At 35.2% G+C, this 18,060-nt stretch overlaps 1 protein-coding gene across 10 annotated transcripts in view; it reads left to right on the top strand.

The window, feature by feature from the left end:
- Positions 1-18,060, top strand: part of DMD (dystrophin) — a 1,076,492-nt gene that overhangs the window by 155,595 nt on the left and 902,837 nt on the right. For all 10 annotated transcript variants that reach the window (XM_042788288.1, XM_042788292.1, XM_042788293.1 and 7 more), the window contains 3 exons: positions 11,591-11,683; positions 12,688-12,765; positions 15,771-15,863. In XM_042788288.1, coding sequence (XP_042644222.1) covers positions 11,591-11,683; positions 12,688-12,765; positions 15,771-15,863 — 264 coding nt within the window. The remainder of the gene's footprint in view (positions 1-11,590; positions 11,684-12,687; positions 12,766-15,770; positions 15,864-18,060) is intronic.

Here is an 18,060-nt window from a genome sequence, read left to right as displayed (position 1 = left end):
ATGTGACTTGCTACAATCATTTAGGTGTACCCAGCTGTCCAAGTTAGTAATTTCTCTGAGGCATGTCAAACTGTTGTGTTGATCCTGATAATGGTAGATATTTTCCTTACATCAGAAAGGTGTCTGAAGCAGTAAGAACTGAAAGTTTTGGCTGCAGAAGTGGGAACATTAGCTTTAATGGTCAGAATTTCCCATGTGGTCAGTGCTGACAAAGCCAGTTCTCACGTAATTCAGCTGGGTATTTCACTGATGCCTTGTGGCCCTAAGGGGAGACCTAACTTCACTGTGGACTGAGAGGATCCCACCTCCTTGGTGGCTTATCACAAACTAGCCCACTGTTCAGTGCTATGGGGAAGCTGAGTTCCTAAGGGAAGCCAAAATCAGTTACAGTGTGCAGTGCCACCACTTTGCAAAGACAGAAATGGAGCTACCACATGAGCCCTTGTGTAGAGTCAAACTGAGTTTAATTCTAAAGCTTTTATTTAAATTGCATATCACATTTGCGTCTTTCACATTTTGGTCAGCAAAGAACTGATCTACATTAAGTGACTTGTTTATATGGGATTTGTAATACAACTAATAATAACACTTCATAATTAGGGAGTTAGTTCTTTTTGTTTTCTTACTGAAGAAAATTACTTTATTTTTGTCATATATTTACAGTTGCACCTATTTAGAAGCTTTACTATTTGTCTGTTACAAGTAAAGGCAATAGTAGAGGTTTCTCTGTTTTATTTATTCTCAAAGATGAGACTATGTACCTGAAGGGCTTTGTAAGTAAAACGTTTGAAATTTGGCTTATCCTTTATACACCTCATATTTTCTTTGCAGCCAGGATTTTAGCTCTAAAATGATGAAAAATGTATTGATAAAGTCTGTCCCTCAGTGAAGGGAGAATCCAAACGCATTCAGAAAGGACATCTTTGTATGTGTGGAAATGCAGTACATGCAGTATTCTATACCTCATTGTGTAAATATTAAACTCTTCTCTAAGATTCAGAACATCAGTAAGCCAAAAGATAAAAATTTCAGAATCTTTCTCTGCTGTCCAAGGTTTTGCACTAATGCTTGTGATTTTAATCAAGACCGAATACATTCCCTTATTTCTGTTTTTTAATAACCACATATGGAAAAATAAATTACCTGAATAATAAATGTTCATGGGAACAATTTGCCATGGAACTTATGCTCCCTTAAATAAGAATGTTAGCCAAAATTGTTGCATTTGATATCAGCTAGATGCAGTTTGTTCTTCTCCACCGGAAAGTGGGCTGGCTCTTCCTTTAAAAAGCATACATTTTCATCTTTGCTGCTTCCACTGTTTAAAAATGTTGTTATAAAACTCTACCCATTATAAACTCAAAAATACCTACACACTGTAAATTAAAAAAATACAAGTATTCTGAAACATGTAAATATAATTAAGATTTCATCTTTTATTGAAAGTTACATCTGAGATAACACTATAAATAAAATTAGTTGTTAGTTCATGATATTTTTCTTCCTTATATGTTTCTTTGAGAAACATAATTATATGCATACTTGCAAAAAAGTAGCTCACTGCAGTCAGTGACTAGATTGCATGAAGCTGGCTGCAGTGTCCAAGAAAGCGCCCCTATACTTGACTCTGAATTCATGACTCATTTTTCAAAATTTGTAGGAACTTGCTGAGTGTATGTTCATAACCACTTCCAGAAGGTTTCTTCTGATCCCACTGCCAGTCATCCAGTCCTTAATGACCGTGAACAGCAATATACTGCAAAATAAGAAATTCTTCAGTGCCATTAGCTGGCTAGATTAAACTGTTGAAAACGGATAGCTGACAGGTTTATTTTGTGTATCCCTGTAAGCTTTATATTAAGACAAAAGCAGTAGATGCCAACATTGTATATCCACTGCTTACCAGATAGAAACTTTGTGTAATAATTACTGGGCAAATTAGCATAGATGTATTTAGTGAGCATCAACTTAATACTTTTCAAACCAGTTAGTTTTTGTCTAAGCTTTGACAGTTCTCTCACCACTTCTTCATGATTTTTTTTTTTTGGCTGTTAGGAAAATGGGAAATTTACAAGTATTTTTTAACGCACAAGTTGAGCTGTTGAATGGTTATGTTACTAAGATGTCCTGCTTAGGTTGGTAGTAGAACTGAAAATCTATCACAGAACACTTTAAAATCTTAAGTAACATGAGTGTGAATTATCTGGGTGGTCAGTGTAGCTTTCATGTTTCAAGTGAAAGGTGGAAATATCCTCAAATCTTTGTTCTCTTCATCTGTGAGCCACTTTGGTCATTTTTTCACCTGATTTCTATCTCAGATAAAGCTGTGCTGGAATTACAATAGAGGTAACCTTTCATTAAAAATATACTTTTCCATTGATCTTATAACAGAAGCAATAACCTGACTTCTTTCAGATTTTAAAGGGGACATAAATACTTACATATGAAATAGATGCATTGTATATGAAATAATGTTTTGTTAGTATCTTTGTTAATAGATATCTGATTCCATTAAAACCTGCCACATTCAGGTGTGGATATCCAGAGGCAGCTATACGATCTCTGTGAGCTTAGAACTACCCATTAGACTTTGCCTAAAAAATTGTTCATGCTTTGATTTATGTATTTATAATCTACACTCTGTGAGCGATATCAATTGTTTATAAGATATTTTCTTCTATGGTAATAGTTAACCTTCTGAAAAATAATATTAAAATTACTGAAATTATATATTTTCGTTTTAGCTATCGACATTATGAATCATATACCTTTTTGGAATATTATATATCATATTGCTATTAAAAAACTGTTATTCATATCATTATATTTTTCCTGCTCTAATTGGAAACTGTATCAGTAGGTTTAAATTTTTTGTTCCAAACAGATCTTCAGTTTTTTAATACTATCATGCTATTACAATTATTATCTTCTCTTAATCTAGTTTAATTCTGGAAAAAATAATGTGGTTAGTGATGTGATTAATTTCAAAATCTCATTTGCAAATGGCATTAATAGATAAGATAGAATGTCTAATTAAAGTGAATTCAGGTTGCATTGAATGAGCCTCATAAGGAAATTTTATATGGAAATAGGACACATAATAACTATTTGACTTTTAAAATGCCATGTGTCTAATTAATAAATAATAGTTTCCCTTTGCTTTCAGAGCAGAGAAAATAATTCAATTTCATGAATTTCAGGGATCCCAGGAATGGGGAGCATTTCAGCATAACTTTAGGAAGTTCTGTTATGCATGATGAAACTTCCAATATTTTAATTATCACATAATTAATCTTACAGTAGAATTCAACAATGGAAAGGCAAATTAGGAGACTTTATGAAAATATTTCTGCATATTTGCTTTCAGAAGGCCTTATATACTGACTTCAGAAGAGTATGATAAAGTGTATTGAAGAGATAATATAGATTATCTGTAGAGCCTATACAATAATTAGAGACCATGATGAGACTGCTCTTCACTCATTTATTAGCTCTCCTGCTTCTTTGACGTCAGCACTTTCTGCACCTCTCTGTCCTTCTTGGGCAATTGCTAGATGAGGGTAAACCAAAGATCAAGTTACTATGTTGAATTTATTTGTTTATTCTTAGATTTACAATTAATTTAGAGACAAATTTCTGAGAGCTAAGAAAACCAATCATCGTTATACTAACATAATCATGTCTTTCAATAGATCTGTATTTACATTCTGTGTATGTATGGCTCCTGCAGTGAGATTTTCTGATTTATTTAAAAATGGAAATAAGGTATTCTTCAGAAACTTAGGGGTGTGTGAGTATCCTTCTCTAGAAAAGCAGAGTGACTCCTTGTGCTGAGAGGAAAATATCCTTTTACAAAAAATGAAGTGCCAGGAGGGTCTGGTGTCGTTTCCTGAACAGCAGCGTCTGGATATGAACCTGGCTCCTTATCTGGGAATGTGTTTCCTGTCCCACAGACATGAACTGCCTTCAGACAGTTGGTAATACCTGCCCCTAAATCCCTCTTTAAGCATAAAGTTAGGTGTTCTGGGCCTGCTGCAGGCATTGTGATAGCTACCTTGTTGAAATGCAGAGTAATACTTGGTTTGTTGCCTGTGAAAAGAGTGTGGTATCTTTAGAGAAGGGTTTTACACCTTCCTCTCTGTTCATCAGTGGTAGTAATTTTTAAAACACCAGCATTCATCAGTTACTCCTCTGTGATTCCTTGAAAGCTGAAGTTAAACTGCAAAGAGGTGTCTACCACAAAGTCTGGGAAACAGATTGGAGCTCTGACAGTAGTGACAAACTGGTTGTGCAGTGTTTGACTTCCAGCTGGCTGGTATAAAGTTTCACCTGACACACAATGGATGCCTGTGGGTTCTAACAGAAAAGGACGAAGGGAGACAGGATGGCTTGTGTGGCTCAAGTTATTGCTCAGTGCTTCCCATGGGTCAGTAAAGCTGTGGCCTAATTAAACTATGTCTGGTGCATCATTCTTCCCTCATGACTAGGACAATATTTTTTGCTGTTGTAAAAGTAATCCAGCATCAATGAAAGAAAATGTCAGTCACTTTCATGGAACATCCCAGCAGAACTGAACAAACTGTAAAAAGGGCTGTTGGGGAGAGAAATTCAACCTTTAATATATTTAGCAGAGCAAGAGTAAGTATTAATAATCCCTCTTTTATTAAAACTGATTTAAAAGATTTGTTGAGATTAGCGCAGTGGCTTTTCTTTATTGTTTCACAGAGTGAGGCATCAAGTATTTTGACTGCAAGAAAAGGCTAATTCTTAGAAGTCTTAGTATGGGTAACATCTGTAAGGGAACGAAGTTTTTATTTCTTTCTTACTGACCTCTATTCAGCAAAATTTACAGATTTACAAATTGAATTTGAGACAAGTACTTGAAAAAGTTATGTGAAGATTTATGGTTTATGTTCTTCTGCCTTTCTGTATTGTATCTTGTATTTTAATTTTTTAGTAATCGACTAGCAGCCTGAGGTCCTGGCCAAACCACAGGGCACCTCTGGCTCTTTGTTCCACAGCCCAGCGTGCTGGTGGCACAGATGGACCACACTACATCTCCCTTCCAGGCTCTGCAGTCTGGGTTTCTTGTCCCTCCTGGGGGCACAGGTCTTGTCCTAACCTAAGGTCTCAGTTATTTACCTGTCCCGGGAGTCTGAAGGATTTCTGTGTCCACTAGATTTATTGTAAGTGGATTTTTCCTATTTAAGCCAAATATAACCTTAAATCTTCTGTCTAGTGTCATGCCAAACCTTGAATTCTCTGTATTTACAGTGCTTTTTCTCTTTTAATTTATTCTCGGTCTCTCTTCATCTGTTGTTAGTTTCAGTTGCTAGATTTCCAAGGTGAACTAATAATAATAAGCCAATAATACTGTAAAATGCATAAGAAATAGCATCCAACTTCTCTTATTGTAATAATGTTACAGTCTAGTCTGCTTTCAAATGAAAAGTGTAATCTAAACACATACTTGTCTTCAAAGGAAAATGAAAAGTTTGAGATCTCTTCCTCAGCCAAGATTTTACCCTTTGTAATTTTTCTGAAAAAAATGGGGAAAAGTATTTATCATATGGCATTTTTATAGAACAGAAAAAAATATATGCATGTTAAGGAACATCAAATAATATCTGTGTTACAGTCTTCTGTTATCATGTATTTTACTGGAGTTATTGTGGACTCATTGCTTGAAATTTTGAGTGTTTATCAATTTTAGGAAATAGAAGTACATTTCTACATTTTGTTCTTGTGGGAGAAAATTTAAGTTATGTTTTGTCCTTATCCTCTTCCCCTTCTTTCCTTTCCTCTCCCTTCCCAGCTCCTTCCCCTTCATATTTCCTTTCTCTTCACTATTTTCTTTTAGTATAGGATTTACCTATGCTAATTTATTCTAAAACATAATGTCTGCTAACAGTTTTTTCTAATCAGAATTTTTTGAGCTTTGACTCATGATTTCTGAGGACTTGGAAATATGAGAGACAATGTTCATGAACAGATGTCTTTGTACTTTCTCTGGACAGATATGTTTCAATTATTTGGTGTTCTCTGTATCGCTTTCACAATTACTGGCTTGCATGTAGCTCTGAACAGAGAGCTTTTCATGGAATACCAGCTTTTCATGTAATACTTCCCACAATATTAACTTCTTCCATAATGTATCTGATGTGTGACCTGATTATCTAATTTACTTGTTTGATATAATGTATTGTTAAATTTACATAGAGAGAATAAGGTCTATTATAGAGTCTTGGGAAAGAAGAACACAAGAATGGCAATGAAAATAGACAGTAGTGAGATGAATAGGATGGAGTTTGATCTTTTAAGATTTCAAAATACATTCATACCAAAAAATTTGTAACTACTTTTATCTATCAACACTTATTTCCAGTCTATTTCCTGATTTTCTCCTTTTTTTTCCATCTCCTTTTGCCTTTTTAGATAACATTCTTTGTCATAAGATTGTTTCTGTTGTTCTTGTCTGAGTTTGGAAAATAGCTACTATACCTTAGATATTATTTCAGTCTAATCAACACTGAGAGCATTCCAGAATATGTATATGCATGTACATACGTACATGCAGTTTAGTTAATACATGGAATACTCTAAGTATGCTTCACTGCCTTGTGACACCTGGGGGAAGACTACTGCAAGTTCCCATGTTTTCCTGTGATGTTAATTGTACATTGCCCCATAATTCTGAGACCAAGGCTTGAGTAGTTGAGCATGATAGTGTAGGGATTTTTTTCCATGCAAATGTATTTTGTGAATTCCTTTACTCAGTCCTTATTTAAGTTGGAGGTTTAACTTCATTCATGATAAAACAGGGATCTTACCTTCCCTTCTGCATCAATATTTTTGGTGATTTTCTTCTAAAACAAATTGCTTGGATTTCCTTCAGTTCCCCTTATGTTATGTAGACATCAGCAGTTCCAGACAACAGCTATATCAGTAAAATAGTCTGTATTTTGACCTTTATTTAACAAGAAGGTAATAGGTTAAAATAATACATAAAACTGCTGTATACTTAAATTCCTAGAGTCTTTCTAGTCATGAAGAGTCTAACAAATTCCTATCTTCAATTTCTCTTTTGTTAATCCTACTTCTAGAAAGTAATTTCTGCTTCTTTTATTTATATATTTATTTATGTATGTATGTATTTATTTAGGTTTTGCAGTTATTTCCTCTTTTTCTTTACTCTCTATTTTTTTTCTCATGGTCCTTTTCATCCCTGCCTCCAGTCCCCCAAATCCCTCCATTAATTGCTTGTCTCCCTGAAATAAGCAAGTAAGGAAGAAAGAGATGATAATTACTTTGCTGATCTATTTGACTAATGTTATAGATAGCTTATATATTAAGACCATAGAAATATCTTTAGTTTCATATTGCTGCCAGTCAAACTACTGGTTGGGAAAATAGTACCACATTGATGAAAATTCACCTTGTGCTTCACGTTTGGTATCTGCAGTCCTTCCTGTGTCTGGTACTCTCTCTTGTTTCCCTCATCTCTTCCCTCATTGTGGTCTTTAAGAAGGAAAAACCAAGTGTGAACCAACAAACCATCACACAGCTGCTTTGGGCATTTTTTTAAATTAGGTTTTGGATATGTTTGTAATATAGGGGGAATAACAAATCAACATGGATACAAACAGCACAGGAGATTCTTCTTGTCCTGGGTTGAGTGAGTGGTGGAGTTTTTTGGTGGCAGGGGAGGGGGCTATCGGGGCGGCCCCCTGTGAGAAGCTTCTCGAAGCTCCCCCAGCTCCACGTCAGCTCCACTTCTGTTTGGGAAATTGAGCCAATCGGCTGCACCTCTGCGATAACGTATTTAAGAAGGGACGTGGTGACGGGCAGTCGGACTGGTGAGGAGGAGTTGCTGCAGCTGCATGAACACCAAGGTCAGTGGAGGAACGGAGGAAGAAAGGAGGGGGTTGGTGTGCCGGAGCAGAGACCCCCCTGTATCCTGTGGTGAGACGGCAGGGCAGCCCCCCCCTGCCACCCATGAAGATCTACGGTGGAGCAGACATTGATTTACAGCCTGTTGTTCCTGCTCTCATGATCAAGGTTCTGTGCCCGAAGAAGGCCGGGGTCTCATGGGAAAAGGTAGCCCCCACTGCTGTAATTCAGTGCTGGGAGGATTGCAGCATGCGGGGGAGTCCCACACCAGAGCAGCTCGGGAAGGGCTGCAGCCGTGGGAGAGAATCCAGTCGGAGGAAGTTAGTGACCCATGACGGAGCAGTGTGGGGAACGCTGCGGCCCATGGGAGGAATTCAAGTTAGAGAAAGTTTGTGGAGGACTGTCTCCTGTGAGAGGGGGACCACGATGGAGCAGGGGGTAACAAGTTTCGGACACTCCCCTCACCGAAGATGAAGGAAGTGGCAGCACTGACTGCACCCCCCATTCCCTGCCCCTGCGCCACTGGGGGAGGAGGTAGAGATATCGGGAGCAGAGCTGAGCCCGGGAAGAAGGGAGGGGTGGGGGGAAGGTGTTCCTAAGATGTGGCAATGCTTCTCACTGTCCTACTCTGTTATGTGTTGTTAGTGTCTGTAATAAATGTATGTTCTTTTTTTCTTCCCCTAACGAGTCTGCCTTTTGCTCGTGATCATAAAAGGGGGATTTTCCCCCATCCCAGTCCTATCTTGAACCCCAAGCCTGGCTCTCTGTCCCTTCTCATTGCCGGAGGGGAAGAGAGAGAGAGGTGCTGCATTGTGGTTGGCTGTCATCAGGCCTAAACCACAACACTTCTGAATATTTTCATTCCTCTGTAAGTAAAGGGAGGTGGCTATAGGTCATAACTTTTTTTAAAAAAAAAAAGTTTTAAACAAGGTTATTTTCAACAAGAATTTTTAATAAAGGACTAGGCATTTGTTTTGGCAAGTCATTGACTAGCCATGCTTATTTTTTCATTGTTTTCAAAGCTTCATACAACTTAACAGACATTTTTCAATAACACAGTGAATTTATTTGTTGCATCTTTGAGCCCTTTGTTTCTGAAGACATACTGTAATGTCAATCCAGTGAAGACATTTAGTCTATTTGAGAAAGATGACTTAATTACCCTCTTACCTGAAAGATAACAACCTTCTTCAGGTTAAGGGTGATATATGTGACAGTAGTATAGGGTGTCCTAAGGTATTTTTAGTTACTGATTAATGGAAGGTATACTTCCAAGACCCTAAAAAACACTGTGGTAACTTTTGTTTTAAGGTTTACTTATATTACATTTGTAACAAATATGTCCTGCTGGGGATGCTATCATGCTGTGTCTTTATTTTACTTCTGAAAGCTTTACAAAAAAACCTGCCGTAATATTTTGTCAAGCAGAATTTTTGGTTGTCCTAGATGAATTTCAACCTAAACTTTATGAATAGCTTAAATGCTGCAAAAAGAAAGACAGACACACAGGCAGTTATGAAGGCTAGTTCTATTTTCCCCTTATGATACAAAGCAATATAATTATATTCTATTATCAAAATGTCATTGTGCTCATATTCCCAGAGTGATTCAGTAACATTATGGGCATAGCTTTTTCATAGTGTTACAGAAGGGCCTATTGATCACTTCAACTTTCTAAGGAATGTTAAGATGTTTCATTAGAAGTGCATAGGTCTTCTGCTTCCTCTCTTCATAAATTGCTTTTGTCCTGAAATATTAGGGAACAAAATCACGTCTCTCTGATTTAGTCATATGTTTTAATTTTAAATTTGTGCTGTATAGAGTAAGTAACAGATAACTTCAGGAATATTTTGCTTGCCTTGACTTGCATAATGACACATGATTGTTCATACCATAATTTAAAACATTTTATCAAAACTATTTATCATCCTGAATGCAAGGCAGGAAATAGAGTTGCTGAGTATTATCGTTAAACAAATAATTCAAGAGGTTGAGCAGGGTGAGTAAATTATACGTGAATCTATTCAGTGCTGGTGTTCAGATATTTTAGGTAGTCAAGTGGCAGCATGTGTGTTAGCTAGAAATTAGCTTAGTTGGAATGGGTTGTGCAGGGTGTGAAAACTAGGTAGAAAGTAAGGATTCCCACTGCTGTGGAAATTTTTTGATGTTTTGAATTTGTTTGCTCCATGAAACAAAAACAAGACCTTAGCTAAAAATGAAGGAATTGAAGGGAGCTTTTGCCTTAGAAGAGCAGTCAGAGAGAAAGGAAGATGGAAAGAGTCATGCCAGAGTAGCAAATAGCACTAAAGATTGTGCTGTACACATAAATGTTTATTGATCAAGGGAAAATGAGTCTACCACTGGAAACTGTCCTTAATTCTATCCTCTGTTTGAGAAACCTTCTGAAGGAATTGATACTTTCTGACAAAATATGTTTTCCATAAAATTGCCAGCTAGCTCTAATGAGTGTTGCAGTGAGTACGAGAACATCACTGCTGACAGGAAAGCAAATGTTTTCTGTGTAATATGGATTCCCAATTCTACATTGCTCTGTGCTAAAGGTGGAAGATGTGCAATGTGGGATCATCATAGTGTTAATTTTGGCAAATTAGAATACAGATGCTTCCTCTCAAATCAATCAAAGCATCTGTGAAACTTCACAAATTAGAAATAACATGGACATATGAATCTACTTGACACTGCACAAAATAATCACTGTTTTTTATTGTGGTTCTCAATAGCTCTCATACATACGAAATTATGTCAAAATTAATAGGTGAACATAAAAGTTGCATAGTGACTAAACTATACTAAATTATATTTCTCATTTTCTAAAATGTAATGCATTAGTCAAAGCATTGGAGCAGAAACTTGGCTTTAATTTTAGAAAGTGTAAATCATCTTTTACCACTGTCACATGGAGGAAAATCCCAAGTATTTCCTTTTGTCTTTCGCTGATGCTATGTACAGAATGTGAATTGTGTTTTAGCCACTTACAGTAATGAGGCCCTGATTCAATACAATTCCAATTATGTCCTATTAATATAGATATGTTTCTTAGATCCTCACTACAATAAGCCTGAGATTTCTCTCTCTCTGTGTAATTCCATTTCTGCCACATGAAAAAGCACCTACTATGCACTTAAACTTCATATTGCTTATATCTCCTTCTGGGTGTTTCGGTTTTGTTTTTTGGTTTTGTTGTGGTTTTTAATTTGGAAAATTGTTTATCCTTTTTTTCTCATGAATTTCACCTTAGTTGCCAAGTCCAGTTTATGTTCTAGATTCATTAGTATTTAATTCTGACTTAACTATTTGAATTAATGATATGTGCACAAATTATAAATTTTTTGATCTGCAGCAGTTTCTCACAAATTATATCATTAATATAATTTTAAGATGGAATAAAGGATGTACAATCCTTACTATAAGAAAAGTACTTGAAATAAGGTAGGCAATTGAACCTGTTAAAAAACGATGTATGTGAAAGAATTCTATTAGTCCAGTTGTAAGATATTTTCCTCTTCTACTTTGTGTCATACCTTTCATATTTATTATTTAGTTAGCACAGTGTATTTACACAGGTGGAATACACCACCTTGCAAGACAGTGGCTTTTACAGCTTTCTGGTCCTATTTTAATAATTTGATTCTTCCTTTTTTAAGTGTTTGAACTAACTAAAACCATTGTTTCATTTCAGTTTGGGAGACGTCACATTGAAGACCTTTTTAATGATTTTCGAGATGGACGAAGACTTTTGGAGCTCCTGGAATGCCTTACAGGCCAAAAACTTGTATGTGTATATTAATGCATTTACTGTATATTGAAGTCTTCATGTTGTGATAATTTTAGTATGTCATGTTCATTAATTTCCACCACTGATGAGGGCAGTGGAAATTATTTTTTAGGAGTCTGAATGTTTTTGATTTTCATTTGAAATTCAGGAAACATTGTGATTGAGAGCTATATTAGACAGTAACCATTTGCTAGGCATATATTTGAAATTAAAATGTTCTCCTTTGTTGTATGCACTTATTAAGGAAGTATGGCAAAGAGAAACAAGGCTGAGACAGGGTGCATCTAGATGTTTAGATTTTAGCTGGAATTCAGAAATTATTTGTCAACAAGATGTTTGTGCCAAATACAAGGAATAGGATTTAATGCATAGAATTAGAATGTTTTGCTAATAAATTCCATACATACAATCTGTGTATTAGAGTTGTACGTGTCTAAAAAAAAGAGAACAACTTTCTCTTACTAACTTGGAAATTCTAAAGTGACACATCGCACATGCTTTTGAATATCCTCTGTTGTGTTCCTGCTTGGACTTTGTGAGATTGGGATCTTTCTCTTAAACTTTCTCATAAAAGAGTAGTGAAGCAGGCTGGGAGTTTGAGAATTAAAATCCAGAGAGAATATATTTGTAAATAAATATTAAACAAACTGATGTTTATCTGTTTGGTTGTCATAGTAATGTTCCTAAATTGTGCCATGGAGAAGACGACTAATCATAATAAAACCAATCTGGAATTATCTGATTTTATATACATTTCAGTGTTTCATTCACTGGAAAGTGTAAAGGCACCAAATTACCTTCCAGCTGTGGATCAAGTTTGTTTCACAGTTGCCTTTATTTCATAACAAGAAGCTGCATATGCACAATGTATGGTAATATTCTCTCTGTTGTCGTAAACTTATGAAATAGAAAACTACAGGTGTAATATAAGTTTTTAATTACATATAGTGTATTCTAGTTTCTGATTTTGGGCAGTTGATTTTTTTTTATTTTCTTTATAGGCAAAAGAAAAGGGCTCCACAAGAGTTCACGCTCTGAACAATGTCAACAAAGCACTGCATGTTTTGCAGAGAAATAACGTAAGTAATCAGACAGGGTCAGAACATCCTATAGATAGCATACTTAATGCTTTATAAGTGTTGAGTCAAACTCGGGCCTATAGTATAGAATCGTTGGGGTCAAGGCAGTTTTATTAATGTGACGGATACTTTGTCATTCAGCACCAGGATGGAATGTATTTCAAAGAGTTTCAAATCTTCTGCCAGCAAATGTTTGAATAACATAATGGATGCTATCTGAAGACAGATCAACATGTACAGTTTTATGGTAATGCATGGTGTTTAAAATACATTTTTAAAGGTTAGTTACAAGAAGTCATCCATAGCTGGTTAGAAGGTGCTGCTTATCAAAATGTCTACTCACAAGCTCTGATGATTATGAAGTCTGAAAAACTGAGTCTTTTCCTACAAGAAATCTTTCTAGTAAAATTTCATTGGTGTCTGTTCCTTATGGTTCCTAACATTAAGGAAATGAATCATATCAAAACCACTTTTCATTCTACTTTATCAAGATTGACTTTTCAAGCCAGTATCCAGTGCATCATTTTTGAGTAAATATTCTCATAATATCTTCCTTATAAAAGCATTCTAATGGACCTATAACTTTAGCAGACATTTTCAGTGGCCAACTAATTATGTCATATCTCCTCCTCAAGAATAAATTCAAATAAACTATAACATTAGCTTAAACTTAACAGTAAAATGTGATGGAACAGTGATAATGTATTCTGTGCCACATATTATATTGGATTTCTTGATAGCTGCAGTAGGTCACTAAACAAGCTTGAGTTCAGCTGCTGAATAAAGTTATCGATTTTATAAATCTAAGGTAATGCTTATCCGTCTGAAGAATTGTGCATAAATGAAAGTGACCTTATAAGACTGGCATAAAGACCCTCAACATGATTTTTCTCTTTATAAATGGAATTTAATGTAAATAAATAGAAGAAAAAGCTTCTAATTCTTCAAAATCTGCAATATTTGACATTGTTGAAAAAATCAACGATCCAGTATTTCACAGTATACAAGAAGATTTTGATTGCATACCTGGAATGTGGTGACAAATTTTCATAGTAAATGCTTTTAAAAGTATTAATTTACTACGTATCAGCTAAATCCATTAATGTGCTTTTAATTCAGTTTCCAGAACACAACAATAGTCCCTTTCAAATATAGAAAGAAAGCAGAGACTATTCCAGTTGAAGAATATAGAAGAGAAAACATTCTTTTAGAAAGTGAAGTGGTCATCCAGTGGCCATCACATTGATGTAATGAAAGCCTTATAAGATATACATAGTATAAAAATTAGTATATTGTATACATATACATATATAATATCAAATTAATATAAAGCCAAAAGATCTGACTCTGAAATAGTTTCCTCAACCTTCAAAATCATCTCAGGAGTCATTTTTATGGGACTTCAAGAATGAAAAATCAATGATTCTAAAGGTATTTTAAGACTGTGACTAATCTAGATCTTTCTACTGGTATGTGCCATCCTTGCTTTGAGGTGTTGCAGCCATATGGGTAATAAAAGATTGAAAAGTGCTGCTGATTCCAGTCCATCCATTTTACAGATGTTTTTTTCCTACGGAAAGGTGATAGTGTTGAGGTAGGGGGTTGCCCCAGTCTAGCCTCAGGCAATGCTGAGGCAAACTGGGAAGTGTCCCTCTGTTTCAATAAAACAGGTGTAGGCTCTCTGTATTCAAGCTTCCATTTTCAGAAACAGATGGAGAATTTGGCCTGTAGAACAGATAGGTGATACCCTAATAAGATTTGCAGTGGGTTAGTTGCTACGTGGATCCCATTTGAAATTTAGGATATAAAGTTTAAGTTCCACTTGGGAAATATTCCAAGACACTGCTTGTTAGAATTAATTGACAGTCTCATGTGCTTTTAGTACAAAGTGATGAATTCTTAAAGAGTTCTGAGGGAGTTTTAGAGTTCTTGAAAAATATCTACTTTGTATATTATTAGTAAAAATTGCCTATACATAGATACTTTGAAATAAAAAAATAAAAAAAAACTAAACAAAACCAAAACCAGAGGCTCATTTTGAGTGTTCAAAATGTAGTCATTCTACAGATGTAAATTCAAATAGCTTCAGAAGTGCAGTAGAGATACGGAGACTGTAATTTGTGAAGGAATTAGGTACTTTGAGATATAAATATCGGTTCTGACCATGAAAAACTGCACCTATGAAATGCTGATGATGCAAATTTGAGTCACAGTTTCCATCCAAATATGCAGGTCTTAGCTTGTATTGTTTTGCACTCAAATCCCTGAATTTGGCTTCCTTATTTAGATAGCATAAAAAGTGAGGGAGGATGAAGGATCATTTCTCATGTGGAGGAAAGAATATTCCAGGGTGGTAAATGCTGATGCATTATGAAGTTGCAAATGCATAATATAATTATGGAAAACTTTACTGAACAAACCAATGTGGAAAAGACTTGCTTAGAGCACAATCATTGGTTTCTCTGTATTCCAGAACACATCCTGCCTTGCCTTATACATTGTAGAATTTAATTAAGGCAAAATAAGTACTATTTTAATCTTAATATGTAGAACAATATTTTGGATTTCTAGGTTCTTATAGCGTCTAGATGTGGGTATAGCTTTCAGCAAAGTATATCGTGTAAGGTAGTGTGGAGCATAACACAGGAGTTTTTCGTTTTTCTGTGTCACCCATCAGTTCTGTGACTTGTAGAGGCTTAATATAAAATATTTTTTGAGTTATTATTAACTATTACTTTTAATTGTATGTTTCCACAATATGCTATTACTTGAATAATTGGAACTCTAGATCCCTGCTTGCTTTTTGCCAACACATTCATTGTGCCATTTATAAAAGATGAGTTGGAAATTTACTAAACAACAGAAACCAAATGAGAGATTTGCCCTAGCCCATCCCTCCCTCTTCCTCACCACAAAGTTAGTTTAACACCAAATATATGAAAATAACACCAACCTCTTATGCTTGCTATTAATCTTCTACAAATATTTTTTTGTTTCTTTAATAGGTTGATTTGGTAAATATTGGGAGCTCAGACATTGTGGATGGAAATCATAAACTGACCCTTGGTTTGATCTGGAATATAATCCTCCACTGGCAGGTGAGTGGCACTGCTACCTGCTTTCCTTGAAATACCTTTATTCCACTGAACTTTTTTCCATTATTATCCAGCCACAACATACAAAGTAAATATAGACACTGCAAACAAGGTCCTAAATCAGTAAGTTTTATGGCAGTCCCTTTACATATTATCTAGGATATGAAGAATCTTAAGAAGATAAAATGGGGTTTAGAGCATTAGCAGCAGCTCTTTTGACTCTAATTTCATAGTCAGATGTTGCAAGAGAATATATAATACAGTTATTGTAAGAAAAATGGATAGACAAAGCCAATGTGGATATATAGCTTTTGTATTCACTTTTCTTTTTAGTATCTTAGGAAGAGTGACTTTTATATTTTAATTAAATAATCACATTTGTTGCTTTTTGCTGCTGACCCATCCTGCCAAGAACTATTTTTAGATCATTAAAAAACTGCTACTGTGACAATTTATTGAAGCAGATGTGGCTCATTTAGCTTCCTTTCTCTTTAGAGAGTGAGAGGAGATTATGACATATATCTCATAAAAAATCAGCATGGTACATGAGGATGTTTAAGTAAACAAATTTAGAGACAGTAGTAAAATAAAAATTCAGAAAGAACTAGCATCTAGATGTCCTGAGTCTGTGTGTATGTATGAATCTGGGCTAAGAGTCTCTCCATTGGTGTTGGCTCTATTCCACAAGCAATAATCTATAAATTTTTCATAGCATTACAAGCAAAGATGGTGGGAAATAAAGCCTTAAAGACCTTATATTAAAAAATAAACATCGCTATCAAAAATAACATGTTCATCATTCACTGAAGTAGGGAACATTTTGTTTTTCTAATTTTACAGGACATGTTGTAGTGAAAGCAACAGAGAAAAGCTGAAAATAGTTAAATCACTTCTTGCTTTGTCTCACATTCCAATATTCCTAGGTTAATTGCATAACATTGTTCTAAGTTACTCATTAAGAGCAGATGGAATATGAAACCTAGCTTTTTTACCAATAATCTTACCTAGCAACTTTTACCAATAATCCTTGAATCACTGTGTTTTAATTTATATGAATTATGAACTGAGATGACTATTCATGGTCACATTCATATTTTGATCTGTTCATATTTTATCCTGAAGCAAAGTGTTAAAGATCTGCTTTATTATTAGCTGTATACTTATTCATTTTTTTTCCAGCTTTTCCCACTATTCCTCTTCACATATGCTTGCACACACACAGAAGACACACATGTTCCCTGGTATACAGTCTAGTGATGTCTTTGACACCAGACATGCGCTCTTAGAGTATCGCTTGCTTGCAGTACATAGGTGATTCATTTCAAGCTTCATCTTGAGCGTAGTGATAACTGTGACAGCAGCTGTGGCGGTACCTGTGACTTCAGCTGAACTACCCATGTATGAAAAGTCCAGGAATCATATTTACAAAGCAGTGATTAAAGGTGTGACTTTCTCAGCATAGCCATAGTGATTAAGTTCATGTTTAGGCTATACTTTGAGTTCTGTGTTTCAGGTTGTTCTATTCGTAGATTACTGAAAGAAAGTGACCTTCATGTTCTAGACTTCTCTTTTTATTCAAAATTTTCTAAATAAATTTCTAATTTGGCTAAAATTCAATTTCAGTTTATTTTCTAAGGGAATATCTATAGCCTGGTTGGCAAGAAAATCCATTATTATTTAATAACCCTGTTATTGTTGCATAATGATGAATAATTTAAAAATAATATAAAGCAAGATTTGTACTTGAGCTTTTCTCTTTTTAAACAAAATTCAGGAGATGTTAGTTTGCTGCCTATTTCCCTCAAAGGACTGGAATAGTTTAAAGTGAAGTTGCTTACTTACAGCTCTGTGGAGAAATTCTTTATTCTTTTCCAGATTTTCTTTCAAGTTTTGAATTGATCTGCATGATCTAGAATATGTTCATGATTGTTCTGCCCTGTTTATAGGTTGGTACTATCTTACATATTGACAGCTGTTTTGGTGAAACAAGGCTGAAGTTCCTTATGAAAGGGTGCTTCTTCCTGCTGGTACCATTTTGCCTATGACAGATTGTTCTTGGCACAAAGCAGCTGAAAGCACAACAAGCTGTTGTTAAAGACTAAATTATGGACTCAGGGACACCAAAATTATCTGCCAGTTGTCTACAGTTGGGTAAAACATCTTGTTAGCTATGACAAGTTATCAAGACTACTGTATTTAT

This window comes from Tyto alba, unplaced genomic scaffold (genome assembly GCF_018691265.1).
Source record: "Tyto alba isolate M040663 unplaced genomic scaffold, T.alba_DEE_v4.0 Super-Scaffold_14, whole genome shotgun sequence".
Taxonomy (NCBI): domain Eukaryota; kingdom Metazoa; phylum Chordata; class Aves; order Strigiformes; family Tytonidae; genus Tyto; species Tyto alba.
Note: the sequence above shows the minus strand (reverse complement) of the source record. Positions and strands in the feature narration are given on the sequence as shown.